The 25951-nt window shown below is 54.8% G+C and overlaps 11 protein-coding genes across 11 annotated transcripts; 6 read left to right on the top strand and 5 right to left on the bottom strand.

The window, feature by feature from the left end:
* Positions 1 to 153: 153 nt before the first annotated feature.
* On the top strand, positions 154 to 1562 carry BKA78DRAFT_354989 (pyridoxal phosphate-dependent transferase; the record flags this gene model as incomplete). The annotated part of the gene is made up of 3 exons (XM_066891824.1): positions 154 to 333; positions 407 to 538; positions 618 to 1562. 3 exons carry the CDS (start codon positions 154 to 156, stop codon positions 1560 to 1562), a joined length of 1257 nt encoding a protein of 418 aa, XP_066742038.1.
* A 721-nt stretch (positions 1563 to 2283) lies between these two features.
* BKA78DRAFT_177459 (AFG1-like ATPase-domain-containing protein) lies at positions 2284 to 4569 on the bottom strand. The gene is made up of 4 exons (XM_066883361.1): positions 4130 to 4569; positions 3988 to 4071; positions 2973 to 3940; positions 2284 to 2916 (listed from the first exon to the last, which is right to left on the bottom strand). The coding sequence occupies exons 1-4, from the start codon at positions 4365 to 4367 to the stop codon at positions 2515 to 2517; spliced, it is 1692 nt and encodes a 563-aa protein (XP_066742037.1). The 5' UTR covers positions 4368 to 4569; the 3' UTR covers positions 2284 to 2514.
* A 653-nt stretch (positions 4570 to 5222) lies between these two features.
* Positions 5223 to 6110, top strand: BKA78DRAFT_297807 (uncharacterized protein; the record flags this gene model as incomplete). Its single annotated transcript, XM_066886817.1, has 3 exons — positions 5223 to 5420; positions 5468 to 5814; positions 5876 to 6110. 3 exons carry the CDS (start codon positions 5223 to 5225, stop codon positions 6108 to 6110), a joined length of 780 nt encoding a protein of 259 aa, XP_066742036.1.
* An 844-nt stretch (positions 6111 to 6954) lies between these two features.
* Positions 6955 to 8302, top strand: BKA78DRAFT_254753 (PAP2 superfamily-domain-containing protein; the record flags this gene model as incomplete). The annotated part of the gene is made up of 3 exons (XM_066884930.1): positions 6955 to 7047; positions 7106 to 7671; positions 7720 to 8302. 3 exons carry the CDS (start codon positions 6955 to 6957, stop codon positions 8300 to 8302), a joined length of 1242 nt encoding a protein of 413 aa, XP_066742035.1.
* Positions 8303 to 8823: 521 nt separating this feature from the next.
* On the top strand, positions 8824 to 9932 carry BKA78DRAFT_254904 (uncharacterized protein; the record flags this gene model as incomplete). Its single annotated transcript, XM_066884944.1, has 3 exons — positions 8824 to 9035; positions 9141 to 9276; positions 9336 to 9932. 3 exons carry the CDS (start codon positions 8824 to 8826, stop codon positions 9930 to 9932), a joined length of 945 nt encoding a protein of 314 aa, XP_066742034.1.
* A 2399-nt stretch (positions 9933 to 12331) lies between these two features.
* On the bottom strand, positions 12332 to 12868 carry BKA78DRAFT_354985 (uncharacterized protein; the record flags this gene model as incomplete). The annotated part of the gene is made up of 1 exon (XM_066891823.1): positions 12332 to 12868. One exon carries the CDS (start codon positions 12866 to 12868, stop codon positions 12332 to 12334), a length of 537 nt encoding a protein of 178 aa, XP_066742033.1.
* Positions 12869 to 13799: 931 nt separating this feature from the next.
* BKA78DRAFT_320609 (uncharacterized protein) lies at positions 13800 to 14968 on the bottom strand. Its single transcript, XM_066888962.1, has one exon. It carries the CDS (start codon positions 14639 to 14641, stop codon positions 14045 to 14047), a length of 597 nt encoding a protein of 198 aa, XP_066742032.1. The 5' UTR covers positions 14642 to 14968; the 3' UTR covers positions 13800 to 14044.
* A 3731-nt stretch (positions 14969 to 18699) lies between these two features.
* BKA78DRAFT_254538 (aquaporin-like protein) lies at positions 18700 to 19752 on the top strand (the record flags this gene model as incomplete). The annotated part of the gene is made up of 3 exons (XM_066884911.1): positions 18700 to 18870; positions 18929 to 19082; positions 19133 to 19752. The coding sequence occupies 3 exons, from the start codon at positions 18700 to 18702 to the stop codon at positions 19750 to 19752; spliced, it is 945 nt and encodes a 314-aa protein (XP_066742031.1).
* Positions 19753 to 19969: 217 nt separating this feature from the next.
* On the bottom strand, positions 19970 to 22576 carry BKA78DRAFT_320605 (MFS multidrug transporter-like protein). The gene is made up of 5 exons (XM_066888961.1): positions 21792 to 22576; positions 21722 to 21737; positions 21531 to 21669; positions 20834 to 21475; positions 19970 to 20740 (listed from the first exon to the last, which is right to left on the bottom strand). The coding sequence occupies exons 1-5, from the start codon at positions 22142 to 22144 to the stop codon at positions 20316 to 20318; spliced, it is 1575 nt and encodes a 524-aa protein (XP_066742030.1). The 5' UTR covers positions 22145 to 22576; the 3' UTR covers positions 19970 to 20315.
* A 257-nt stretch (positions 22577 to 22833) lies between these two features.
* Positions 22834 to 23757, bottom strand: BKA78DRAFT_254703 (uncharacterized protein; the record flags this gene model as incomplete). The annotated part of the gene is made up of 1 exon (XM_066884926.1): positions 22834 to 23757. The coding sequence occupies one exon, from the start codon at positions 23755 to 23757 to the stop codon at positions 22834 to 22836; it is 924 nt and encodes a 307-aa protein (XP_066742029.1).
* Positions 23758 to 24462: 705 nt separating this feature from the next.
* BKA78DRAFT_354980 (eIF-3 RNA-binding subunit) lies at positions 24463 to 25481 on the top strand (the record flags this gene model as incomplete). The annotated part of the gene is made up of 4 exons (XM_066891822.1): positions 24463 to 24479; positions 24532 to 25144; positions 25201 to 25372; positions 25429 to 25481. 4 exons carry the CDS (start codon positions 24463 to 24465, stop codon positions 25479 to 25481), a joined length of 855 nt encoding a protein of 284 aa, XP_066742028.1.
* Positions 25482 to 25951: the final 470 nt, after the last annotated feature.

The following is a 25951-nucleotide window of genomic DNA, read 5'->3' as shown; positions in this document are numbered from 1 at the left end:
GTCAGGTTGTACCTAAACGCGGAGTAACAAACAGACATGGCACCACCTCTCTCTTCCTCCTCCACATCATCCTCTTCTCCTATTCCTCAAAGTCCTCGAGATTCCACCTCTCCACACTCCTCCCGCGCTCGTTTGCAACAAATCTCATCCCACATGGCTTCAGCAAAGCCCACTGCCTTTGCGGCATCCGTCGTGCCCAAAGCTCCTGAGGATCCGCTGTTCGGTCTCATGGCAGCTTACCGTGCCGACCCATACGAGAAGAAGGTCGACCTGGGCATTGGTGCATATCGCGATGACAATGCTAAGCCGTGGGTTTTGCCCGTGGTGAAGAAGGTTTGTGCGCTCTGCATACATTGGCCTCTCTGATTTCGATGATTGGCGTCGCTGACTGGAGCGCTTCCTATAGGCCGATGAAATACTCCGTCAAGACCCCGATCTCAACCACGAGTACCTGCCAATTGCTGGCCTGGCCAATTTCACTTCGGCGTCGCAGAAGCTCATCCTTGGAGCTGATAGTCCAGTCATTGCTGAGAAGCGGGTATGTTTTGCAACATCAACATCGAGCTCTACAATACTCCCAAACGAGTAATCACCTCTGACTCATTGGCTTCATTTAGGTCACCTCTCTCCAGACCATCTCTGGCACCGGAGCCGTCCATCTCGGTGCTCTCTTCCTATCAAAGTTTTACAACAAGTCGGGAGACAAGGAGGTTTACTTCTCGAACCCGACATGGGCCAACCACAACCAAATTTTTACCAACGTGAACCTCTCCTTCAAGACGTACCCTTACTTCTCTGCGCAAACTCGCGGTCTCGACTTTGATGGCATGATTGCAGCCATCAAGGCCGCTCCCGAAGGCAGCATCATCCTGCTGCACGCCTGCGCCCATAACCCCACCGGCGTCGACCCCACGCAGGAACAGTGGAAGACGATTGCCGAGGTGATGCGCGCCCGCAATCACTTCCCCTTCTTCGACACAGCATACCAGGGCTTCGCGTCGGGTGACCTCCACCGCGACGCGTGGGCAATCCGGTACTTTGCGGCCCAAGGCTTTGAGATGGTCGTAGCCCAGAGCTACGCGAAGAACTTTGGTCTGTACGGCGAGCGTGCTGGTTGCTTCCATTTCATTACGTCGCCAGGCGCCGACGCTGCCGACACGGTTGTCCGCGTTGACTCACAGCTGAAGATCCTGCAGCGCAGCGAAATCTCCAACCCGCCTGCATACGGCGCACGCATCGTCTCGCTCGTCCTGAACGACGCGGCCCTGTTCGCCGAGTGGGAGGAGAACCTGCGCACCATGAGCGGCCGCATCATCGAGATGCGCAAGGCGTTGCGCTCGAAGCTCGAGGCCATGGGTACGCCGGGTACCTGGAACCACATCACAGATCAGATTGGCATGTTCAGCTTCACGGGCCTGTCGGAGAAGCAGGTCCTCGCAATCCGCGAGCAGGCCCACGTCTACATGACCAAGAACGGCCGCATCTCCATGGCGGGGCTCAACACCAAGAACGTCGACTACTTTGCGCAGGCCGTTGACAAGGTCGTCCGGGATACGCAGTAGAACGAGCGAGAGCGAGCACGGTGGGCGGTCCGCGGTGCGTGGCGGTGTGGAGGCGCTGGCTGGCATTGGCAATGGCAGAGGCCAAGGCAGCAAAAACTCCCTTCTCATACTCGGGGATGGATGGCTTGATTTCCAAGATTCGTGGAGCTCGATGGTAGACGACGGCGTCTCACAATACCTGGCTGGCACTGACGGAACCTGAGTGCGGTGGCTTTGCCTCTGCTGCTGCTACTGCTGCCTCTGGATCTATTTGCACCTCTATACAAGGAACGAAAATGACTCCTCTCCTCTCTCACCTGGCATTTGCCATGACGTAGATCAACTTTGGCTTTCTGTTGCTTCACGTTGTTCGAGTATGTCCGTTCGAGATGAGACGAGAACAGACAAAGGTAGAAATCGTAGAGTACCCAGCCGGGCGTGGCGTCTTGTGATTGTTTTGGGCGTTTGAGTTGCCTCATACAGCCTTTCAGCAGTACCTGCGTGTCTTTCATTCGTGTTTGTGCAATAATAGTGCTTTTTGAAACTTCTGAGGCGCTTCCCAGGCCAGGTATAGATTTCAGACTGGCTCTGAGAACTTGAGAAGGGCCTGAGTTGGGCAGAGAAGACCGTCGGACGGTAGACAGATGTGCAATTCAAAAGGACAAATACTTGAAGTGTACCGTAACAATCTTCTATATCTGTGATATGCAACGGGGGCACTGTATGTACAGTATGTACCAAGAGAAGATCAACGCTACGCAAACACCAGCAGCAAGACTGGCTGAAAATGGTGAAGAAAAGATGCAGTGACTGCGCGCTCACGCGCGGGATATGCCACGCCACGCCTGGAATGCAAAGGTTCGGATCATCGGTGCATGCACCGCCGCTGCCGCCGCCATGCTGCTCTGCTCCTCATCCCTCCTCTTCTCTTCATCACTCCTCCACCCAATCCAACCACCAAGACGCACGCGAATCACATGCTGTCCTCGCGCCAGCGACTCCGCGTCTTGAGCCAGCTCTCGCGCTCCTTCTGGCCGCCCAGCTTCTCCAGGCCCATGCCGCGCTCGACCCACTCCTGGGAGCCCATCTCGACGAGGCGCGACAGGGCGCGCGCGAAGGCGAAGCGCTCCTCGTCGCCGCTGAAGATGCTGGTCTGCTTGAGCGTCGCCATGTCCATGCCCAGGTCGTCCATGAGCGAGCGCATCGTCTCGGTGATGTTGTCGTCCGAGCTGTCGGTCGTGTGCGGAGCCGATTGCGTCGACGCCGTGGGTGAGGTGGGGATGTTGACCGAGGGGTTGGAGCGCGCTTCCGAGAGCTCGTCGGCCGAGACGAAGAGTTCGGTTAGAGGGACCGCGGTTGTGAGGACGAGTTTGGCCTGTATGGCGAGTTAATCAATCAGGGGGGCTTTTGGATGTGGTGTAGAGAACGTACTCTACTCTCGTAGACGGCGTCGATGAACGTGATGAAGCGCCGCGCCAGGTCGCGCGTCTTGTGGCTCATGCCAGGCACATCGGTGATGATAAAGGCCTCATAATTGCGCATCAGCTCGAGGTAGTCTGCAGCTCCAGTCGCTTTCCCAATAATCTCGTCAAAAGTGAACATGGCGGCCTTGCCGCTGGCGCGTGGCACGCTGACCTCACGCCCCCAGACCGTGTGCTCAGCTACATGCGGCGGATCGTTTTCAAAGTCGCCCAGGAACCGGAACCATCTGTCTGCGTGTGTTTTGGCCGACGCGTCCAGCGGATGGTGGTAGACACCTGAAGGGGGTCTGGGGATCTTGCGATAGTCGGTTTGCGAGTCGAGATTGATGACTCGCAGGCGCTTCTTGAGGAGCTGGATACACGGAATGAAGGATTCGCGCTGGATTCCGTTTTTGTAGAGCTCATCAGGATGTCGGTTGCTGGTCGTGACGAGCACCACTCCATGAGACATGAGAGACTCAATCAGCCGGCGGAGAATCATGGCGTCAGCTACGTCGGTGCACTGGAACTCGTCAAAGCAGAGAACCTGGGATTGCTCGGCAATGTCCGCGGCCACAAAAGGCACCAGATCCATGTCGTTTCCGTAGCGCATCTTCATTTTGTGGAGATCCCGGTGGACTTGTTGCATGAATCCGTGAAAGTGTATCCGCGTCTTGGTCTTGATATTTGGTGGAAGTGTCTCGTAGAAAAGATCCATGGTCATGGTCTTGCCACTCCCGACGTCGCCATACATGTATATACCCTTGGGAAGGTCCGCCGGTATCTCCAACTTGTAGGCATCTTCCTTCTTGCCGCCGAATATAGAACTGAGGAGGGTTCGTTTTGGCGGTTGGAGAGACTCGAGCGTTGGCTTTTGGACAGGAGGCGGGGTGTACCGAGAAAGAGTGTCGTGGAGCGCTTGGAGATTCTCGATGATTGCTATCCTATCGTCAGCAAAGGCGCAGGTGGTGACTGGTGTATATGACCTCGCTGGTGTTCGTCATTCCTGATTTTACCGGCTTCGACGCGCGCATCGTACTCGGCAATGGGGCCTCGCAGGGTCGTTCGCTCTTCAAAGCTCACATTAGCTTCGTCCCGGTGCGAAAACGCTCTCATCCCAATCCATACCATTCGGCACGGCCTCGACAGTGGCCAGCCGCCGAGGGCTGCTTGTGTGAAAGGCTCGCATAGCAGCTACTCCCAACACGCGGCCATGTCTGGGCAGCGCGAGCCGAGGCGGAGAGCCCTCGAGGCGCAAACATCTTATGCAGTCGGTACAAAGCGAGCGGCGCGTTGGCGTGGAGTGTCGGTGACCCTCGCGGGCTAGTAGTCGCAAGCCGCGCAGGGCGTCGGGCGTGACCCTCATGGTGGAAGCGAGTTGAGCAGTAACGAAGCGGGGTCTATAAGTATATCATGACAAGAGGAGTGACACCAATGCGGCACCAAGCCAGCAGACCAAGGCGAAGTGGAAAAAGCTTGGTGTTCTGGACCAGAGCGAGTCGAAACAGTCGGCAAGCCGCCCGCACTCCCCACTGTGCTCGGTGCTGGGCTGACTGGGCTACCGCGGCAGAGGCTCGAGGCACTTCCCAGTAGCCCAGGTCGGCAAAGGGTCCCGTCCTGATGACGTCGCCGCGACTCGACAACAACTCAATTCCGCCATCACAACCTCAACTTCACCTCGACTGAAGTCTCACCTCAAATTGACGGCAACTGAGACTCTGCTCTTCACATTCTTTGCTCAACCCGACCCTATCTTCAGCAATCCATATACGGCAGCAGACCTCCAGTTCCACCCGGGATCAGCTTCCCAGCTTGCGGCGCATTCAATGACTACTACGGCGCAGAGCATGCGCCAGGTCTGGCCTTCTAGAAATCCGCCTCACATCTCCACGCCGCTGGGACTCTGATTATCGACTGCCAAACCCATTGAAAGAGGTCTTGTTCAGAATGTCGGACGTGCTGCAATGGCCGTCATATCTGACTGCGCCTCGCTCATGTCACGGGTTTCCTGAGGCCGCTCTACAGCTGTCCGCGCACCTTTAAAACCGTTCCCCTCCAACATGTCAAAGCCACACCAACAATCCTCGAGCGCTCCAGATTAGTCGTTGCAATCTGGCGCTAGGAAATCTCCCTGCATTCTATCAACCGTTCCTCGCGCTGCTGTTCTCCCTCCTCGCTTATCCTCTGCTGAATAGACATCACCGTCACTGGCGGACCCGCCATGCCAAGTCTGTTGCTCGCACTTCTGCTCCTCGTCCTCTTCGCAGATGCTGCTCAGGCCTCCTCAGACTTCCCATTCGACCCATTTACTGTAGACTCTTCACTGGGCCCTCCATATGGAGACCCCGAAGGCCTGCTCTCGTTCTGCACCATCTGCGACTTGGGTGCCTTGTGTACACATGGGATTCAAAGAGTCTTGGTACGCTTGAGATCCCCATGCAATGTTCATGATCTGACCTTGGCCAGCCCTCGTCGGGCATAGAACGTGTATTGAGAGCGGCCGACTTCCTCGAACACCCCGAGTGGCCTCGAGATGCCTACCAATTTGACCCTCCAATCTCCTCAATCCCAGGCCCGACCGAGCCGACTCCATATCCTACCACAATGGCAAGAATATCTCGGCAGACGGGTCCGTCGGGGAGGATTGATAATGATGATATGGCTGTCTGGACCACAGACACATACAATCCTGGGTTTGGGCTCGAAGATGACGAGGTGCCAGTGGTGAAGAAGCGATTCAGACGCAGTACGAATGGGTTCCCGTGTACCGCGAGCGACTGCAGCAGCGTCTTTGACCGGCAGTGTGACCTGGAGTAAGTGACCAAGGCGGATGCCTGTCTGCGATATCCCAGCTCTTGCTAATCATGTTTCCAGTCGTCATTGCAAGACGTCTCACACTTCGGCCTCGGACCGACCCTTCAAATGCACGCACCCGCGTTGCGACTTGAGCTTTGTATATCCCAAAGATCTTAGACGGCACAAGAGCACGCACTCCAAGGGCACCAGGCAACACCTGTGTCCGATCGAGACGTGCGATGGAGCTTTTTCTAGGAAGGACAATCTACACCGTCACGTGAAGAACAAGCATTCTGCGCATAGCATGTCTTGATCCTTATTTCGTCATACTGATCTGCTTTTGTGTGCTTGGTTCTTGCAGCATCTCTCATCTCTCGGCGTTCGGGTAGGCGATGGTACATATTCATGACACAAAGTGCTGAGGGTGAAGGGATTTTTTTTATGGCGCGGTTCAAGGGATGTGTTCCGAGGACAGGATTTTGGCGTTGACAGCATTTATACCCACGATGAGAATGGCAGGCAGCCAGGATGGCCAAGCGCTAGGGCAGCCGCAATAAAGTCACTGTTTTCCAAGCGGCCCGTGACATGGATGGTACCCTGAGGCGGTACAGCCTCCCTGCCCTGTGCCTGGAAACCCAAATTGGGGTGACTGGTTGAGGACAGGGTTGTGCGTCGGTGGCTTCTAAAGGATCCGGTCAACGGCTAACAGGCGAGGCTTGCTAGACGTCGCCGACCACTACATGTAGACTATGTATGTAGCGTGTCTTGGCCTTGAGAAGGTCGTGTTGGTTCAGCGACATGGCTGCTTGGCATCTGGGGGCCAAGCCGTCCGGCAAAGATACCGCCCCCGAGATGGTCAGCACTGAGAACACGCGCGTATCCCTGCCGACCGGATGGATCGTCCGTTGACTCCGGCCCAGCCAGGCTCCAAAAGGGAACTCCTCCTCGTGCTCTCGAGTCCACATCTCGAGCAATCCAAATCGTCGCTCCCTCGCCTTCTTTGACAGCGTCTGTTGAGCCCACAAAGGCTGCCAGCGCCCCGTCAACATCACCGCAAACCCTTCCTACGCTCACCCCGACCTCCGAGCAGTCCGCATCCACCCCCGGATACCTCCGGATTCGCAACCCCGAGCGCGCGCCTAGCCCTACAGGCGAATATGGGGAAGCCAGATACCATCACATATCCCATAGAGGACCCCGTGTGGAATAGCAAGCCGGCATGGGTCTTGCCAGGCTGGGCAGAGCCATTGGTACGTCGAGCGCTGACCATGTCTGCGCAAAAGGGGGCCAAAACTGATAATTTTGTAGATGGTGGCCTCGATCTTGTTCGGCGCAATGTACATGACCCGGCGAAGAGACTACTCCATATTCCGCAAGTCGAGGAATCGCAAAACCATCTTGGATGACGAGCCTGGTTCCGATGTCTCGAGCGACAGCCTGCTACACTACGATTCCGAGAACGAGGACGATGCTCAGGACCCAATTGCTGCGTCGAAGCACCTCCCTAAGCAGCGCAAATGCTGCTTTGGCTTTGTCGTGCAAACGCCCAACACTTCGCGCTTCAAGAACAACATTCACAGCCGTATCCTGCAAAAATTCCCGTTTTTGATTGAGATGTTTTACTGGATCATCAACTACGCCTTTTACCGCATGACCGCCATCACTTCGCAGCGAATCTTTGCCAAAACCGGAATATGGAACGTTGCCCAAGCACACGGTATCAAGGTCCTCGAAGTGGAGCATCTCAGCTGGATGAGCTTTCTTTTTCCCGTCCAGGAGCGGCAGGTTCAGCAGTGGTTCATGCACGGCCACCAGGAAGCTCTGACATTTTTAAACAAGGCCTATGCTCTCATTCATATTCCTGGCACTGTGGGGTGAGTAGAGAAGCCTTCAGGAAGTTTGGTAGTTCTGACTTTTCGCAGATTTATTTGCTGGTACTATTACATTGCGCCGTCTCACCCGACCTTCGCCGTGGCCCGTCGTACCATGACCTTGACCAATTTCCTCGCCTTCATGACCTTCATCTTTTACCCCTGCATGCCCCCGCGCCTGCTTCCAAAGGAGTACGGTTTCCTAGACACGGTCCGCCACGACGACGCCGAATCGGTCTGGATGAGCGGCAAGTACGTCAACTCTCTGGCTGCCATGCCCTCGATGCACTTTGGCTACGCGTTCTGCATCGGCATGACATTAGCCTACCACTCCGGCCTCTTTCGACGAACCCTGGAACGCGGAGAGATGCGCAAGGGCGCGTTCTGGAAACTCTTCTACCTCGTCGTCGGAATTGGCTACCCAATCTTCATTCTCACCGTCATTGTTGCCACCGCCAACCACTACATCATGGACGCGCTTTTGGCAGCGTGCTATGTTTTCATTGCATATGCCTGCAACAAGATCTTTTATGTTTTCCTGCCTCTTGAGGATTGGTTCCTGTGGCTTCTGAGAGCCGAGAAACCCATTCCTTCGACTGGAGAGAGGTTCCGTGAATATGGTGGCAGAATCTAACGGAGTCTATGCATTGGGGGCGCGCGCTGTGCGTATCATGTAAAAGGAAATACCTATTCGAGTCGGCGTTTTGGGATCGAGCCATTTGCGGATCGCAACTGCTCCATATGAGCACCAGCTATTACTAGACTTTTGTTAATGTACACATTGAGAATACGAGTTCAAAATTTCCGTGTAGAAGATCAATCAAAGTAACATGCTCAGGCGAAGACGCCAAGATCACGCGCGGCGGCCGGGAGCAAAGCTCTCGCGCTCGAGAAGCTTGGACCCAGAACTTTGGTACCCTGCTCCCAACCTCACCTCCGCACCACCAACCACAATCTCTTTACCTGCCATTTCGAGTCTCTCTTTGGCGTCGGATCGGTCGGGCACAATCAATTGACCTTAGCACACGTAATTTTCGACACTCTCTAACTCCCAAACCTCTGCTGCATTTCCCCAGTCGCGTCATCGTCGCGTCTCGAGTACTTCCACCCAACGTTGGAATTGCCTGAAAATCGGATTGAAAAAGCGAGGAAGCAATGGCCGACGCTGAGATTCGCGCCGATGAGACGCCCATCGAGGGCACGCCCGCCAGCGACGTCGAAATGGGCGGCGCAGAGGGAACGCCCGCGGAGGCAGACGCCGAGCCTACAACTGGAGCTGGAGAGGGAGAAGGTGAAGGCGAGGGCGAGGACACATCGATGCTGCCAGACGTCGAGCCAGATACACCTGAGATAATCCGATTCCTGGAGTAAGAAACACGCGAAAGAATGGCGTGGAGCAATGCGCTGCAACAAGTGTCGACGCATTGGTCACGCGCAAGAATTGGACGAATCCGGGCTTATATTTCGCACAGTTATCTGAAGAGCCCAATCGTCGAGATTATGGTCGGCCAAGGAGAGGCACAAACGCTCCTCACCGCGCACCAGGCATTGCTCGTCAAGTCGCCATACTTTGCTGAAAAGCTCGCTCAATTTGGCGACTCCGCAGGCGTAAGAGCAAGCCATTCAACTCCTGCAGGATCGTTGCTCACATATCACGCATGTTCTAGCACCGACGTGTCGATCTTCCCAACGAAGACCTCGACGCAACAGGCTCCCTCCTCGAGTACCTCTACCACGGCGACTACTTCCCCAAGCGCCTCAGCGACTCCAAGGACTCGCCAATCGAAGACGACCCAACCGTCCCCGAGCCCGACAACGAAGGTCTCGCCCTGCTCAAGCACGCTCGCATCTACTCGCTCGCCAACCGGTTTGGCCTGCCCGAACTCCAGTCGCTGGCTCATAGCAAGATCCACCGCACTAAGAGTGTGGCCAAGGGAGAGATTGCATACGCGCGCTTCGTCTACTCGGAGACGTCTCCCGACGACGTCACGATCCGCAAGCCCGTGGCCGCCTTCTGGGCGACGCGCTCGCACGTCTTGCGCCACCAGGCCGAAGCCGAGTTCCGCGCCATGTGCCTCGAGTTCCCGCAGTTCGGTTTCGACGTGCTGTCGCTCGTCCTCGACGCAAAGGAGAAGCGCTCGGCAAAGGTTTCGGCCGACGACGGCCACCCCACGAGCTCGTCGGGCCCGCACGTCTTGGCCGGCGCCAGCAGCGAGGTCCCCAAGTCCGGGCGCAAGCGCACCAGGGTCAGCCTTGCCTCTTGAACCTCCCACAAGTCGTAGGTGGCGCCGCTGAGATGTTAACCGTACTTGCAGGGACGCGACATTGAGACTCCGCGCAGCGAGAAGCGAACCAGGGCCGGAAGTCAGCTGTAAATGTGGATGATGGGTTCCCAGTCGCTCGGTGTTGTTCGTTTCTCGCATTGATACCAACGAGGCGGATGTATGGATTCGGCCGGAGTCAGGACGGGGAGGAACCTCGCACATCTTTTCTGAACTGGGTCATATATGGTCGGGGTTTACGAAGAGGGGTGGGTCGACGAAAAGTTCACGTGTATTTGAGGGAAGTACGAGTCTTCCCAACACCTGCAGTCTTAGAAAAGCTCTTCTCAATCGACTGTTTCTAGTCCACTTCTATGTGCTGCGGAAGCCTCTCAGCACCTGCGATAAAAGCACGAAGTCTACCTGGACTGTAGGTCACATACGTCCTCCACGACGAGAGCACTGGCTATCCTTGACGAAAACGCCTCTCAATTAAAGAGATTCCACTCTACCAGGGTTGAAAGCAACGCAACGCAACGCAATATCGTCGTCAGTTGCGTTGCGTTGCTCTGGGCAATGACTAGTACTGATTGCGTTGCTTTGAATTGCTCAATAAAGGCCCTGATTGCATTGAATTGCCTTTGTTGCTGAGTTGCTTAACTATCTATAAATTACCCTTTTAGGTAGGTGCTACCCTGTAGGTGACACAAAGAGATAGTTGACATCTATAGACTTAGAAGGTTAGTCTAAAATAATCCCACGAATGCTTCTCTCTTATCTAATTATATAATCTATCAAAAAAAATAATTAAAGTCCAGCTGATTCGCGCCTAAAAACTACCCCTTAGTTACCTAATCTGGTAATTCTGGGCAACTCAGCAATCAGAGCAACGAAGGCAACGCAACATCACCTCCATATTGATTGATTGCCCAATTTGGTAAGGTCCGATTGCGTTGCGTTGCGTTGCGTTGCGCAATAATATTGAGCAATTAGAGCAACTGGTTGCGTTGCTTGCAACCCTGCACTCTACCTTGACCATTGGGCTCGCATTTCTGGCCAAGACTCCAGCACCCAACCCACAGTCTTGCTCCACCAATGACAAGGCCTCTGGTACTTCCGATGTTACTCGTACGTTGAGATTTGGGAGCCCCAGCGGTGGATTTAAACATGACGTTCCGGTATCCAGATCACGCGTCTCCCCCGGCCTCAACGACACGTCGGGGTTTGGGAGCCCCAACAACGACTTTCCATCACACAGCTCTCGCACCAGCGGTGCGTTCGACAACGACGTTCCTGCATCCAGGTCTCGCATCTCCCTTGGATCCGAATCCACGTCGATGCTTGGAAGCCTCGACAAAAGTCAGACCGTGTTCCTTCTCTCTGGCAACGAGTCCCGGACTCGAGGGTTCCAACGCCTTCCGAGCTCTGATCATGAGGTAAGCGTCTTGTCAAAATACAATGCGCTCTCACTGACGTCTTCCCACAGCTTCCAGACCTATCTGTTCTCATTTCAAAGGAGCACGTCGGTTCCAACGTCGCCCCATCATCGAAGAAGCCCATCGGTTCCAACCTGGCCGCATCGTCGAAAGACTGTGTCCAGTCTGCGTGCGTTATGCCGTCCTGGAAGCGCACTGGCTCCGACATCGCCACACCATCTAACAAGCGTGTCCACTCTGGTTGCGTCACGCCGTCCAACAAGCCAATGAGGTACACCATCAGTCGTAGCAGTCACAGGTCGCGAGTCGATCCTGTACCGGCGACAACGCTCTCTGCCGACGCGAATTGGAGCTTGGAGCTTGGAATGAGGCTCGGTAGCAAAAGGTGTGGCACACATAGGGGCTCGACCAAGACCATGCAGTCAAGTAGAAGTAGCCGTAGAGTATGTAGTGGAAAATTCCTTTATAAATATGTACGCATACGTGGAGCAGTCAAGCGCCTCACAAACTTGATAACAGAGTCCACCAAGTCATTTGCGCAGAGTTACAAGGAGTAGTCGTAGCTACGTGTGCCACGACCTTTGCTACCCGGCCTAACATTCCGACGTCCAGGTCCCGTATCTCCCCCGGCTCCGATTCGGATTCCAAGTCAGAGTTTGGAAGCCCTAGTATTTTTGCTAGCGAGAAGGTCCAGCTCCCGCGTGCTTTTCGATGTCACTTGCAAGTTTGGGCTTGGGGGCCTCAGCAAATTCACACTGTATCGCTTCTCTTTGACGAAGAGTCCCGTCACGTATCCACATCAGCCTTGACTGTTCACCACCCAACTACTCACGGTCCTTCGCGGACTCGAGAGTTCCACTGCCTTTTGGCACAGTGGACCGCCAAAGAAGTGGCGACTCCGAGGCAGTGCGGGATGTTTGAATGCTCCCAGTAGATATCATTCCATGAGCTCAAATATCTAAGTCTTTAAGGGGCAAGGGATCTGATCACTCCCTGTGTACACGCATCTTGATTTTTTCCTTCGCCAAGGTCCTCCCCTCCAATCTCGTCGTCCACCCGAGTCGTGCTTTTGATGCGCTTTGCGGAAGCCACATCTGAGCCAGAGACGATCGGCACCAGTCCAATCTCAGGGACGTCCATCTTCAAAGGCATCGTGCGCCAGACAAGGAACTTATTAAGCTTGGTGTTGTCAAGTTTAGCTTTGATGAGCTCGGGGTGGTCAGGCTTCTTCTGGAGGACAACCTCAAAAATGAAGCTGGCATCAGCGGCTTTCAGCCAACAATGGAAGATATACCTTGCCCATTTGTCAAGGAGGTTGAGCAGGTCGCGCGAGAGTCCTCTGGGAGGTGCGAAGATTACCTCAAAGTCAACATAGTCTGTGATGACCCCTCCCCACATAATGATGAACTTGTCCAGCTTGGTGCTACCTCCAATAGCTTTGAGGAACTCCGGGTGGTCGGGCTTGTGCTGGGCGACAATTTGGTAAACGAAGCAAGCTTGCATCCGCTGCTTTCAACTAGCAGTGGAATATATACTTGGCCCAGCGATCGAGAAGGGCGCGCAGTTTGGGCGACAGTCCTTCAGGGGGTGCAAAGATAGCCTCAAAGTCAACATAGTTGGTGATGACCCCTCCCCACATACTCCTTGCATAGCCAAGCAGGTTCTGCTCAAAGAACCCCATGTACACCTGGTATCATTTTTTGTAGTCCCACTCAAGCATTTTGGGAGCATTGGTGTTGTATATTGTCCAGACCTGAGCTTGGATCCATTCAACGTAGTGCTCTGCCACTGTCTTGTATTTGCCATGATCTTTTAGGAGATAAGCTTACCTATAGCTTTTAGCATTTCATACTATTGAGAAAGGACGGCACTAATATCAGCGGGCAGTATAAGATGGCGCCCAAAGTACATCATGTCAGGATCACCGTCGCTGGCAGATTGGTCGTGGCTGGGGGTGGGCTTGTCGTCAAGCTCAGCATGTGTCTGGTGGGTGGTTCCACTGGTGGACTTTTCTAGCAACTGGCCATCCATTTCGTCGCTAGTGCTTGCAGACATGTTGGTCGACGGTGAACTTGATGGTTGGGGAGTGTTGCCGAAGAGGAACTTTGCAATATTCATGCGTGTATTGAAAAGAACGATGGAGCTTTTGGTGTGCAGGAGGAAAAGGACGAAGACGTGGAGTGTGGTGTAAAGTCGAGGTTGGCCAGCGGAGGGAGGTTTTAAAGACGTGGTGTCGAGCCTGGATGCCTCGGGCGAACATGTGAAGCCGAATCGACAGAGCGCTTTCACACAGAATACATATGTAAACGTGAAGCCTGATCGTGGTGCATGTAGTCACGACTACTCCTTGTGACTATACGCAAAAGACTTGGTGAACTCCAGTGTCAATGGCCCAAGGCACTTGAATGCTCCCTAGGTGTATATATTTTGTCATGGGCTTTAGTTCTACCTCATGAATTTGGCTGCCTTCTCTCGTTGGGGCTCCTGTCTGAGCCACGACTTGCTACCAAGCATCGGAGTCTGAGGAACAGCTTCGAAATCGGGGCCCGCTGGTTCATCTTATATGTGATGGACGTGAACAAATAACGGTTTCGATTGACAGCTACTCCCACCGTCTCAAACAACCAAACCTACACGTAAAACTACAACAAGAAAAGCAAATCAAACCCGACAGACGGCTCAGTGATGCCCCGGACCACCGTAACCACCACCACATCCGCCACCACACCCCATCCCATTGCCAGGAGACTTTGACCCGGGAGACTGCGGCGCTGGGGCACCGATATCCGGACGCATCATCGGAGGGGCGGGAGCAGGCGCACGAATGTCCGGTCTCATCATCGAGGGCGGAGCGGCGTACGATGGGCCAGCTCCTGGTCCGGGCTGTGGAGCGGCCTGTGGGGGAGGGGGAGGGGGTTGTTCACGGGGCGCTTCGCGCTCGCGGCGAATATCGGGGCGAGGAGCGGCAGCCTGCGGCGGCGGTGGCGGCGGGGCAGCGTATTCTGGACCTCCTGGCTGCGGAGCGGCCATAGGGGGTGGTGGAGGAGGAGGCTGTTCTCGCGGTGCCTCGCGCTCGCGTCGAATGTCAGGACGGGGAGCCTCGGGAGGCGGCTGCGGTGCGTATCCTGGTCCAGAATTTGGTTGAGCCATTGGCGGCGGCGGTGGCGGAGGTTGTTCTCGCGGTGCTTCGCGCTCGCGGCGAATGTCAGGACGGGGGGCTGGGGCCTCAGGAGGAGGCTGCGGCGCGTATCCTGGTCCAGAGTTGGGTTGAGCCATTGGCGGCGGCGGTTGTTCTCGAGGTTGCTCGCGAATATCAGGACGAGGAGCTGCTGGCGGCGGCGGGGCGGGTTGAGCCTGGGGTTGTCTGACATCGGCCGCTGGAGGGCGTTCTTCACCACCGTGTCCGATACCGATGCCATAATTTCCGTACGCCTGGCGTTTTTGCTCTTTTTGCTGGCGCTCCTGTTCTTCTTTTTGCTGGCGCTCTTGTTCTTCTTTTTGCTGGCGTTCTTGTTCTTCTCTCTGCTGGTCTTGAGTAGGCTGTGGTTGAGGTTGCGGCTGTGGTTGCGGAGAGTACGACTGCGGTGAAAAAGGGGCAAAAGGCTGACTCCCAACACCTTGCGCGCCACTTCTGTTGTCAACATCGCCTGGGGGACCGGCGGCCGGTGGAGGTGGGCCGGGCTTGTTTCTGTCATCGTCGCGATCATCATCCCTGTCGTTGTCATTGTCGTTGTCGTGATCCCCATATCCGTTTGGGCGTACACCAGGTGCCGGTCCACCCTGACCAGAAACCGGTCCGCCCTGACCAGACACCTCGCCGGGACGCAGTCCAATCTCCCCTTGACCGTCACGGTCGATGTTGCGGAAGCCAGGAGGCATGGGTCCCGCCATGTTATCACCCTCCTTCAGGCCGATCAGACCTGTGCCATCAGCGAAGCGGCCAGCGCCGCGCTTGGCTTGGAGGGAGAGGGCAATGGCTTTGGGACTGTAGATTCCAGTATTCTTTTTTGTGATTGTGTTGTTGGCATTTGCGGCTGCCGGACCCGGTGGAGGCTGCGAAGGTCCAACGGACACACTCGCAGTGCCTTTCGAGCCATCGACGTTAACGGCTACGCTCTCGTCGGGCGCACGTTTGTCCGGCGATTTCGGAAATGGAAGACCATGGCCACCATTGAGACGTGCGTCGTCGCTGGCGTTGGAGGGCACATCGGCGGCGAGGAACGTCGTGGCTTTGTTGGCGGGTGGGAAGGGAGAGGCGAAGGTCGTGGTGTAGAGTAAGGAGATTGCCGAGATGGCGGAGAGTAGATGCATGTTTGTGTAGAACAGACGATACTAAGGAGTGACAGTCAATGTGTAGACGAGAATGTGTTTGTGAAAAGACGCTGGATGTACTGTGTGCGAACTAATGACGACAACATTTGGAAAACGACTTGGCTTCTTCTTATACAACGAGACAATTACTGCCTAGAGGAAGCCCATGGCTGTGCTCTCCCTGAGCCACATTGTGTTTGGGTCCTGGTGTTGAGGCTCGCTGAAGCACCCGCAGTTGCAGGTGCGTCGGGCTTCTGGTCGCCATTCCCTTTAGCACACGTGATGCTGACCACTGATATTTCGTTGTCCAGCGACGCTATAGTCCGGTGCCTAGCTCTTTTTGGGAATTGACATGACCGGCCCGTCGCCAGATGCGGAGTTTGTGTAAAGGTTGGGTAGACGAACGAGGCGACTGCAGGTCAAGGCGGGAAATTGAGAGCCTTGGGGAATGAGATTTCCTGGATATCCCAGGGCTTGAAGACCCTTTGAATTTTGTAGCGAAGAAAACATCATGTCAATAAAGGTCCTGTAATGGTTGTCATAGCATGCATGGTGAGGCGAACGCAGTGCCCATGACGACATTGAAACATTCAGAAATGAAGCACAAAACCCAGCGGCGGTGAGTGTTTTGAAACAAACACAACAAGCGGAGAGCCCGAAAATGGAACAGTCATACTGCGATTGGGGGCTGATGGTGAAGATGCGAGGTGAATGATGGCAAAGGGTGAGAAGAATGGAAGGAAAGGCGAGGTGAGGTTGTGCGGAAATGGCCCGAGCGTCAAGTGTGGGAACTGCCATCCGTCGTCCTTTCACCAACTTTTTTCGCCCTCTGTCCGCCTCCCACGCTCGACAAGCCCACTGCTTGAATCATTTGTTGGTCCCTGCGGCTGCAAGAACCCCATCCAACGTCCCAGTCCCACCGCGCATCCCGCTCCTGTCCATGGACTTGTCGGGACCACTACCGTCACCGCAGGCAAACATTCGACAGATCCGCTGTAAATCGACGATTTACGTAGTACCAAGCCGTCTTCCGCGAGGCCAGAACTCGCCACGTTTGATGTTTGTGGGTCTTCGGGCTCTCCTCTCCAACATGCAATTCTCGTTTGCAGACGGCAAAGTTGGCGGTTGCAAACAGGAATGCCATCTCGATCACCATGGGAATCCACCCAGGTGCTCCACATTTCCCTGCACCCATCCCAGAAGGACTCGCTTCTCCTCGCACCCGAGACTTGTCCAACCCTAACATGACGTCGGACCGCTCCCGATTCTGCTCTCCACAGCGCACATTCGTCCCTGGCGCATCAATCGTCTAACCTTCCGCCTCCATTTGGAATATTGAACCGCTTGCAAAAAGACGCAAAAGACTCTGATCTAGACAAGACTTCATTATGACTCTTCTCGACGCAATAAGCCGGCACAACAAGGGGATATGCGTCCAAATCGTCGATTGATACTATGCACCTTGCTTGTGCTCCTGGATTCCGAGCCAATTGGCGAGTTCGACTCCACCAAGCTGCTTGATTTTCGCCTTGGCACTAGACATGGAATTCCCATATTGGCCCAGGCGAAGACCCCTGGCAAAGAAATGCCATGATAATCCGATCCAGCCAAATGGCGCACTCGCACATCTGCCACGCATGGCATCGGGAGAACCTAATCTACGTCAAGCTGGACCCACTGCCGGGTGGCACAGGACACCTAATGGCGTTGTTGGCATTCCAAAGCGTTTTGTGTGATTCTGACGTCAAAGTCCTTTGGTCGATGATAGATATGCCATCCCAAAGTATAACTGTTGAACAGGGACGCCTCTACACTGAACTTCGAACTGTGTCTTCTCTTCCCCACAAGGACCCCTGTAAAGCTATTCGGCCCTTTCTCCGACCATGCCTCTTCACGAACGTGGTAAGCCTACCTGTCAAACTCTTCAAAATGAATCCTTTGCAATGGAAGCTCAAAGCCATGGCTGACGTGAGAAGAAAATCGTCCTGCGTTTTCAGGCGGTCAAGATTCAGACAACAGCAACTCGACTGAAGACTCCAAGCCAGAGACTTCGAGCAGCAGAACAATGACCACTGGAGGTTCAAAGTCCAAGTCACCTGAAGAGGGCAGAGAACCTCCTTTGTCGGCGGATTACTTTTCCAGACATCATGGACAGGGTCAAATGAATGACCAAGAATCGATGGCGACAGAAAATGACGACCAGTTCGCCGAACTGCGCGACATGATGAAAGAGAATCAGAAGCAGATGAAAGAGGTGCAAAAAATGGTCGATCATGCTGTTAAAAGCATCAATCCAAATGACATTTCCACTGGCCGTCCAGGCCTTCAAGGTACGACCCAAATTTGAGCGGAGGCGTGAGAGTCAGCTTGAAGAGCCTTCCACATTTTGAACGGGTATCGCTCACACACATACAGACAACCCCAAGGACAAGAGCTCTCGGTACCCAAGCTACGCGAGCAACGCGTCAAACTTGTCGGGTCGACCGCAAATGGTAGACCGTTCTGCAACTTCTGCTAGTGCCAATCCGAAGGTTGAAGACGATTACTACAAACTCAACCCTTGGTATGGCGCTGCCCCTGAGAAGCCCGTTTTTGGTTTGGGAAAGCCATTGCCTCACAAGATTCGATGGCGCGCAAATACAGACAAGATTGAAGAGGCAGACGCCGAACAGGCCGACCTGGAAAAAGGTAATTCGCGACCAGCAACCCAGGAGCGACCTCAGTCCGGTGCGAGAAGCACCACTTCGCGCCAAACAAAAGATGACCGACCTGGCTCTCAGCAGCCTCAGGAAGACCCTCATAGAGATGATCCGAGACCAAAATCCCAGAGGTCTGACAACAGCGTTGAGAGACCCGCACTCGGACGCAAGGTCACATGGGGAACTCCCAACAATGTAAAAGCATCTGAGAAGCAAGATCAACCCGATGACAAAACGCAGGCTCCAGAAGCAATCCCAGAGGAAAAAGAGGCACCGAAAGACTCCAAAAAGCATTCGGATTCTTATCAAACCTACGATCCCAGCATGAGTCACGCCGAGCATGACAACTCGAACTGGGCGATAGATGGAGAGCCCATCGGCCAGGCCGAAGCCGACCCATATACTCAGGGGGATGTGATAGATCCAAATGAGCTAAGAAACTGGTGGGCTAAGTTCAGAGCGAAGCACCCAGAGCCCTTGGCTGAATTTCTCTGCGTAAGTCAGCAATCAGCCTCATGTCTGTGAATTTCATTGCCTAACAGACTGTTGACAGACAACGGTCTCGATTTTCTTTGGCGTCTGTGCGACTTTGCAGGTCAACCTGTCCGGAGGCGAGTATGGCTCATACGAGACGTCCTGCTGGGCTTGGGGCTTGGCTTTCACCTTTGGCATCTACCTAGGAGGTGGTGTTTCTGGTGCACACATGAGTATGTTTTCGTCCCGACTGCATCAGGATTTATTCTAACATGGGCCACAGATCCTGCAATTTCGCTGTGTCTGTCGATGTTTCGTGGTTTCCCCTTCAAGCAAATGTGCATCTACATCGGTGTGCAAACTCTCGGAAGCGTCGTCGCGGGCGCCCTCGCCTACGCCATCTACCACGATTTGATACACACCGTCGACCCAGGGCTAGTCACTTCAGCGAGTTCATTCTACTCGTCGCCTCAAGACTTTGTGACGATGCAGACGGCGTTCTTCACGCAATTCCTCGCGTCGGGGGTCATGATGATGTGCATCCTCTCGCTCGGAGACGACCAGAACAACCCCCCAGGCGCGGGCTTGCACGCCTTCATCGTCGGTCTCGTCATCACGGTACAAAAAATGACGCTGGGCTACAACACGGGCGCGGCGCTCAACCCAGCGTCCGACTTTGGCCCCCGCCTCGTCTGCGTCATGGTCGGATACCAGCTCCCCATGTTCACCGAGTGGAACGCCTGGTGGATCTGGGGCCCCTGGGTGGCTACTTGCTGCGGCTCCATTGCTGGCTGTGCCGTCTACGATGGCCTCATCTTTGTTGGCTCCGAGTCGCCAATCAACTACCGCTTGCCCGAGAAGTATCGCAGACGCATCCGCGCTGTGGTGCCCACGAAGAATTGAGGCGCTTGATGCTCTTTGGGGACTAATGTTCGGATTTTTCTAGGGCGCATCTTGAGAGGAGTGAACTAAAAGGCGTTCATGATCAGGATCTTTTGGATTTTCTTTTGGGCGCATCTTGAAAGGAATGAGCGAATGGCGTTCATGATCAGGATGACTGGGATTTTCTGTTGGCAAAAGTGACGGTATGGAGTTCTCTGGAAAAATTGATTGTAGTCGTTCTTTGGTCTTTCGATATCTACAAAATGCTTTCAAGACATCTTAATCTTATATCATCACTTGAAGAACCCAGTTTCGCTGTACGAAGCTCTCGAATCAAACCCTTGAAATATATCGCCTGGACGCCATCGCAAGTCTAACGGGCTTCCTGAATTCGAAAAAACTCAAGACCAACCAGAAGACAAAAGCAATTCCCGCGTACTGACAAAATCAAGTCTTTTAGCGGTCGCAAATCTCCAGAATTTCCTGGCGCGGCTGCTCCTTGCCAGAGTTCTAAGACAGCAGACGGAGTAAGGCTCTTCTCCTCTTGTCCAGCCGACTCAATCCATGCTCTCCAACACAACAATCTACGCCTGGCCCGCTTCCTCCTCCACAACCTCAGCCCCCTCGCCCTCCCCATCATCATCCACATGCGCACTCGCCCACTTACTCGCCTTCCTCAATCGCCACCCGTACCGTCCGAGCACAAACGGAATCGGCACCATGAGGAGCGCGGCGGCGGCCAGCACGGTGCCGGCCCACTGGTAACCCAGCGAGGTGAACATCTGGCGGGCAAAGAGCGGGAAGGCGGCGCCGGCCAGGTTGCGGATGAGGCCGATGCCGGCCAGCGCGCTGGCCGAGTACGTCTTGTAGCTGTCCTCGGTGTAGGTGAAGGACATGAGGATGAGCGTGTAGAAGGACCAGCCCCAGAGCGCGGAGAAGATGATGGGCAGGATGGCGGGGAGAGACGGGTACGTCGTCCACGCGAAGCAGATGAGGGAGATGGGGAAGGCTGGTGGTGGCTTCGTTAGTGGGGTCTCAAAAGGGGAGAGTGGGGATAGGGGAAAAGGGGAGAGGTGGGGGTTGGAGAGGTGGGAAAACTCACTACAGGCCGCAACCTTGCCCATCTGCACTCTGGCCTCGGGGACATTCTTCCCCTCGGCCTCGTGCACCTTGCGCTGGTAGTAACGCTCTTGCCAGATGTTGGTGACGGGCCCAATCGAAATGCCGACTGCAATGCCTAAGAAGCTCAGCCCGACGCCGATCGTGTCGAAGCCGTGGCCGGTGCCAAACACGAGGCCAAACGCCGTGTTGAACAGGAAGCTCAAGCCGTACAGGTAGCCGTTGTACACGGCGGCAAAGATGATGATGGCTTCGGTGGCCAGGAAGCGGAAGGGGCGCGTGAGTGCCACCCCGAAGAGCTCGCGGGGGCCGCGCTTCTGCATCTCGGCTGGGAGGGCGAGCGAGGTGTTGCCGCGCGCGTGCTCGCGCTCTACACGTTGTGCGAGGAGGATGCTGTGACGCGTCTCGCCGCAGATGAGCAGGCAGATGCTCATGATGGCCCAGAGGCTGCCGTTCATCCCGAGCAGTGCCCAGAAGACGGTGCGCCAGCCGTGCGTCTGAGCGACAAATGAGAGGAGGAAGAAGCCGGATGGTGAACCGCATGTGGCGGCCCATAGGAAAAGCGACATGGCTGGGCCCGTGTCGTGGGCGTGGTAGAGGTCGGCGATTGTGCCACCAAAGTTGGCTGCGGGAGGAGTCAGAAAGGCAAACAATTGACTCACAGTCGAAATTGGACGTACCGATTGTTACAGAGGCAAAATATCCAGAGAAAATGCGGAATACAAGGAATACACCAACGCTTGGAGCGAGGGCCGTGGCCATGAGGAAGAGGAGGAAAATGCCGTAACTGTAAATGTAGATGGGACGTCTACCAAAGTACTGCGACCTCGTAAGCTTTGAAAAGACTCCAGGCAGGCCGGCAGTCAATTACCTCTGAAAGTGGAGCTCTTTCAAAAATGTTAGTCGATGGATCGTAAAGTCGGCAGGACACGGTTGCTTACAAGCTCATTGGACCAAACGCCAACCCAAGAACATAGAGACTGAGACCCAAAGTTGCAACTTCTGAAGAAACGCCCATGTCTTTGGCAAAGTTGTGGCTGACAGGCGAATAACCAGATGCAGCCCAACTGACCGAAAGATCAATCAACAAAATTGGCCCTATCATGAGCCATTTCTTCCAGCGCGGCCAGTTTCGCGGGTCCTCTGGATCGTCGGGCGCGAAATGGGCGATTTCCATCTTGGAGTGATCGTGTTGGTGCTGAGAATCCATGATGGAGTCTTGCTGGCCGCCGCCCGGGAGAAGAGGCGTGCGCTCGTCGAGGCTCCCGCCGCCATTTTGTAGTTGGTTGACCATTTTTGTTGGCTAGCGGTAACGGTCTTTTTTGCTTGTAGTTCTGACCGCGACTGACGGTTCGGTGGCTAGAATGGTTCCAGGTTTGGCGCCAGTCCCTCGACGGCTAACACCAGCGATGACGACCAGTTCCGCACTTGTTGACGAATATCAAAAGGGCGGTGTTGGAGCGAGAAGCGCACACGAAGCATTCGAGTGCGGGGTGCCGACACAATTGGCTTGCGAATGGATCCCGCTTCCAAGCTCTTTTTGTAGGTCGTCACCTGGTTATCTTGATTCCCTCCAGAGAAGCGGTGATGGGGAGGTTGGAATCACGACAACAGAGGCGGATCGGGGCACATGATGTAAAGCCGCTGGACGATGGAGCGATAGGCGGAATCCCGGCTCGACCTTACTGTTTGTAGTGGTTAGATGCGGGCCGAGGGGCTTATCATGGTTACTCCTGGCCCATGACGTTTGCATCATTGGCTGTTGACGGCTTGACGTGTTCCAAATTAGTTGCCGCTCTAAACCACATGTAAATATGCCATATCACGCTTGCTCCGGGTCACGTCGACATTCTGAAAGAGTGTAGGCTTGTTGTATTGTCGCTCAAGATCGAGGGATTGACATGCCGTTCATGTGTACCGTCTCATGCTCGCCTTTTGTATGTACTACACTCGCGCCAGCGACCGATTCCAAAGTTTAGGCCTTCACGTACGAATGTAGCCGCTCTCCTTCTCCAGCCAAGTCTTGTAGTCAACCACTGCACCACCAAGCTCTTCCTTGACCTTGGAAATGTCGACGGAGTAACCATCAGTACCGAACCACTTCCACATCTTGTTAAGGTCGTCGTTGCGGCTCAGAATGCCCCCGACCATGTCTTCAGACCCCTCCGGCAAGTCCATTCCAATCCTGTTCTTGAAGATGGACTGCACCTCCTTCAGGTTCAACTCGTCGCTGGCCAAGGGAATGGTCTTTCCAGCATACTTCTCGGGCTCAGTGAAAGCCTTGGCTGCCATGCGGCCAATGTCGGACGTGGCGATGAGCTGCAACTTCTTGTCCATTCCCAGCGTCATTCTCCACATGGTTGGGAACGCAGCAGCGAACGGAGAGCCAGCGGGGCCGAAGTTGTCCAAAAAGGCCACGGGTTGAAGAATGGTCCAGGTCATGCCGCTCTTCTTGGCCTCGGAAATCAGGTGCTTTTCAATGTTGAATTTGCTGATAAAGTGCGGGATCGGGGTCGGGTTGTTGGCGCCATCGACACCGCGCTCGACAGAGGAGTAAACAAAGTGCTTGACGTCGGCAGCAATGGCAGCATCAACCAAGGCCTTTCCCTGCTTTTCTTCGGGGTCGATAGTCTCGCCTGGGCCCATTGGGACCTGGACACTGTAGACGCCCCAAATGGGCTGTCCGGCAACGTTTTTAGCATCTGCGAGGAGCTTGGTGGGGTCGTCAAGGTTTCCTTCGACGACTTTGATGTTGCTTGAAAGACCAAGGAGCTCCTTAGCAGACGCAGAGGAGGGATCGCGAGTAACGCCGATGATTCCAAAGTTGGCTTTGGATTGGAGGAGGGCTCTGATGGTGGCTCCGCCCTGCTTGCCAGTGGCTCCGGTGATGAGGATTGATTTGCTCATGGTGGAAGAGGAATTGGAAGTTGGATTGTTCGAAAGGTTGCTTGTGAAGCTGAATGATGTGTTTCTCTGTTTGTTTGGTGTCGAGTCTGCATGGTGAAGTGTCGATATTTTATGCGTGGATGCGGCTGAGAAGCTGAGATGCGGAGACAGGTGTTGCTGTGGCTGGTTTGTGATGCTCGGCCTGTACGCTAGTGCTTAGGGTCCGAGAGCGTCGGCCTGCTTACATGCTCCTCGGCACTCTGTCCAGCCGAGTGGTGTTGAGCTTTGTGAGCACGACTTGGACAAACCGTCTTTGTGTCGAGAGTCTTGCACAAGTCGCTAGCCTTCATCGCTGTTCAAGTTGTAAGCATTGACAAAGACATTGCTAATGATTCACTAGCTCTTCTAGTGGGGACGGAACAGAGAGCTGGTGTTCCGGTGCGCAACATCTCGCTGGAGGTTGCGATGCATGATGAAAAATCCATTTGCACAAGGGCGTGATGCTTTGCAATGCTTCTGGAGATGGGATAGTGCTGCGCATCAAAGAAAATTGCGGTTGTGGTGGTGCCGGACAAGGAAGTGGCCTGAGTAGTCAGCAGTCTTGGCGCTGGACGCGCTCGTCGCGGATCGGAGGCGAGAGATGGTGATGTTGAAAGTTCGCCGCCATACCCCACACAACGAAATATCTCACCAACCACCAGCTCTATCTCCACAACCAGTGCCGCCATGTCTAAAGTCGCAGGGTAGGGTATTTTGCCAACATCTCACATTTTTTTGCACTGACAAGGTGCACAGACGCACCGACTGGGCCGAGGAAGAGGACGAGGACAGCCTCACGCTCCCCGCGCCCCAAGTCACCAAGAACAAGGACGGCACCGAGACCATCGTTTCCTGGTCCTTCCGCGAGGATGGCAAGAAGGTCAAGACTACCAGGCGCATCAAGAAGACGGTCGTCAAGCAGGTTGTGAACCCCCGCGTCGCCGAGCGCAAGCAATGGACAAAATTCGGTGCGGACAAGAGCAAGCCTACTGGACCTTCGACCGACACCACCAGCGTCGCCGAGAACATTGTTTTCCGTCCCCAGGCCAACTGGAAGGCCTCGACAGCCGACGAAAAGAACGAGAACGAAAAGAAGAAGGCTGAATTGAAGAACGCCAAGATCAAGTGTCGTATTTGCAGCGGAGACCATTGGACCACCAAGTGTCCCTTCAAGGACACCATGGCGCCCGAAGGCGAGGCCACTGCTGTTGGACCCGATGTCGAGGAATCGGATGCTGGCGCTCTTGGCCAAGGCTCTTCCAGCTACGTGCCGCCGCACCTCCGCGGCCGTGGTGGTGCCGCAGCTGCTGGCGAAAAGATGGGCGGCAAATATGAAAGGGACGACCTTGCGACCTTGCGTGTCACCAACGTACGTACAAAGGACGGTGGATATTTGGGTAGAGCAGGTGCTGATGGAGGATACAGGTCAGCGAGATCACCGAGGAACAAGACCTCCGCGACATCTTCTCGAGATTCGGTCATGTCACCAGAGTTTTCCTTGCCAAGGACCGCGAGACTGGACGCGCAAAGGGCTTCGCCTTTGTCAGCTTCGCTGACAGGGACGACGCCAAGACGGCGTGCGAGAAGGTGGACGGCTGTAAGTTGACCTTGACGGCCAGAGCACTTGATCTTGCAATGCTAACAATACCGCAGACGGTTTTGGTCACCTTATCCTGCGCGTCGAGTTTGCGAAGAAGTCCACTTAGGTTGCTGGGTGCATCTCCTACGGCGTTTCTTTCAGCGTTCGGTAGATTGGGGCCTTAAAAGTCTTGCACGGAAATCTTGCACACCTTCGAGGCTGCCATGACATGATGATTGCAGATCTAGTGTTATTATACCCTCGTTCTAGGTTCCAGGGGTTGCTCCAAGGCAGCCGGAGTGGTGGAGATCCGGATCATTCGGTGGAGAAGCGTAATGTGCTCCAAGCCAAGGCGGGACCGAGCGGACAATGGAGCCCACTCGCCCATAGGCACCCGTGATAGAAAACAACAGGAATAGAGGGAGTGATGGCGGCGAGCAGGCATCCACCGTGACGTCTTCGGCCGAATGTGGGCTCGCTATGATTATGATTGCTCACCACGCCATCAAATTTCATACCATTCAAGAGCAAACATGAGACTCATGCGAAACTGATTGATCTGCCATTGAGAGCAAGGCGCAGCCATATCCCAGAACC

Source organism: Phyllosticta capitalensis (genome assembly GCF_038381095.1).
Source record: "Phyllosticta capitalensis strain CBS 128856 chromosome Unknown BKA78scaffold_8, whole genome shotgun sequence".
NCBI classification, from domain to species: Eukaryota; Fungi; Ascomycota; class Dothideomycetes; order Botryosphaeriales; family Phyllostictaceae; genus Phyllosticta; species Phyllosticta capitalensis.
This window is presented reverse-complemented; position numbering and strand designations above follow the sequence as displayed.

Excerpts from the sequence above, each read along its gene's own strand:
- BKA78DRAFT_177459 (XM_066883361.1), bottom strand. The coding sequence starts at position 4,367 with ATGAGGGTCACGCCCGACGCCCTGCGCGGCTTGCGACTACTAGCCCGC. Across the intron at positions 3,941-3,987 it reads GAATGACGAACACCAGCGAG|CAATCATCGAGAATCTCCAA; the intron begins GTCATATACACC and ends ACGATAGGATAG. Across the intron at positions 2,917-2,972 it reads ACGCCGTCTACGAGAGTAGA|GCCAAACTCGTCCTCACAAC; the intron begins GTACGTTCTCTA and ends CTCGCCATACAG.
- BKA78DRAFT_320609 (XM_066888962.1), bottom strand. The coding sequence starts at position 14,641 with ATGGCTCAACCCAACTCTGGACCAGGATACGCGCCGCAGCCTCCTCCT.
- BKA78DRAFT_320605 (XM_066888961.1), bottom strand. The coding sequence starts at position 22,144 with ATGGTCAACCAACTACAAAATGGCGGCGGGAGCCTCGACGAGCGCACG. Across the intron at positions 21,476-21,530 it reads TTTTGCCTCTGTAACAATCG|CCAACTTTGGTGGCACAATC; the intron begins GTACGTCCAATT and ends CTCCTCCCGCAG. Across the intron at positions 20,741-20,833 it reads GGGCAAGGTTGCGGCCTGTA|CCTTCCCCATCTCCCTCATC; the intron begins GTGAGTTTTCCC and ends AGCCACCACCAG.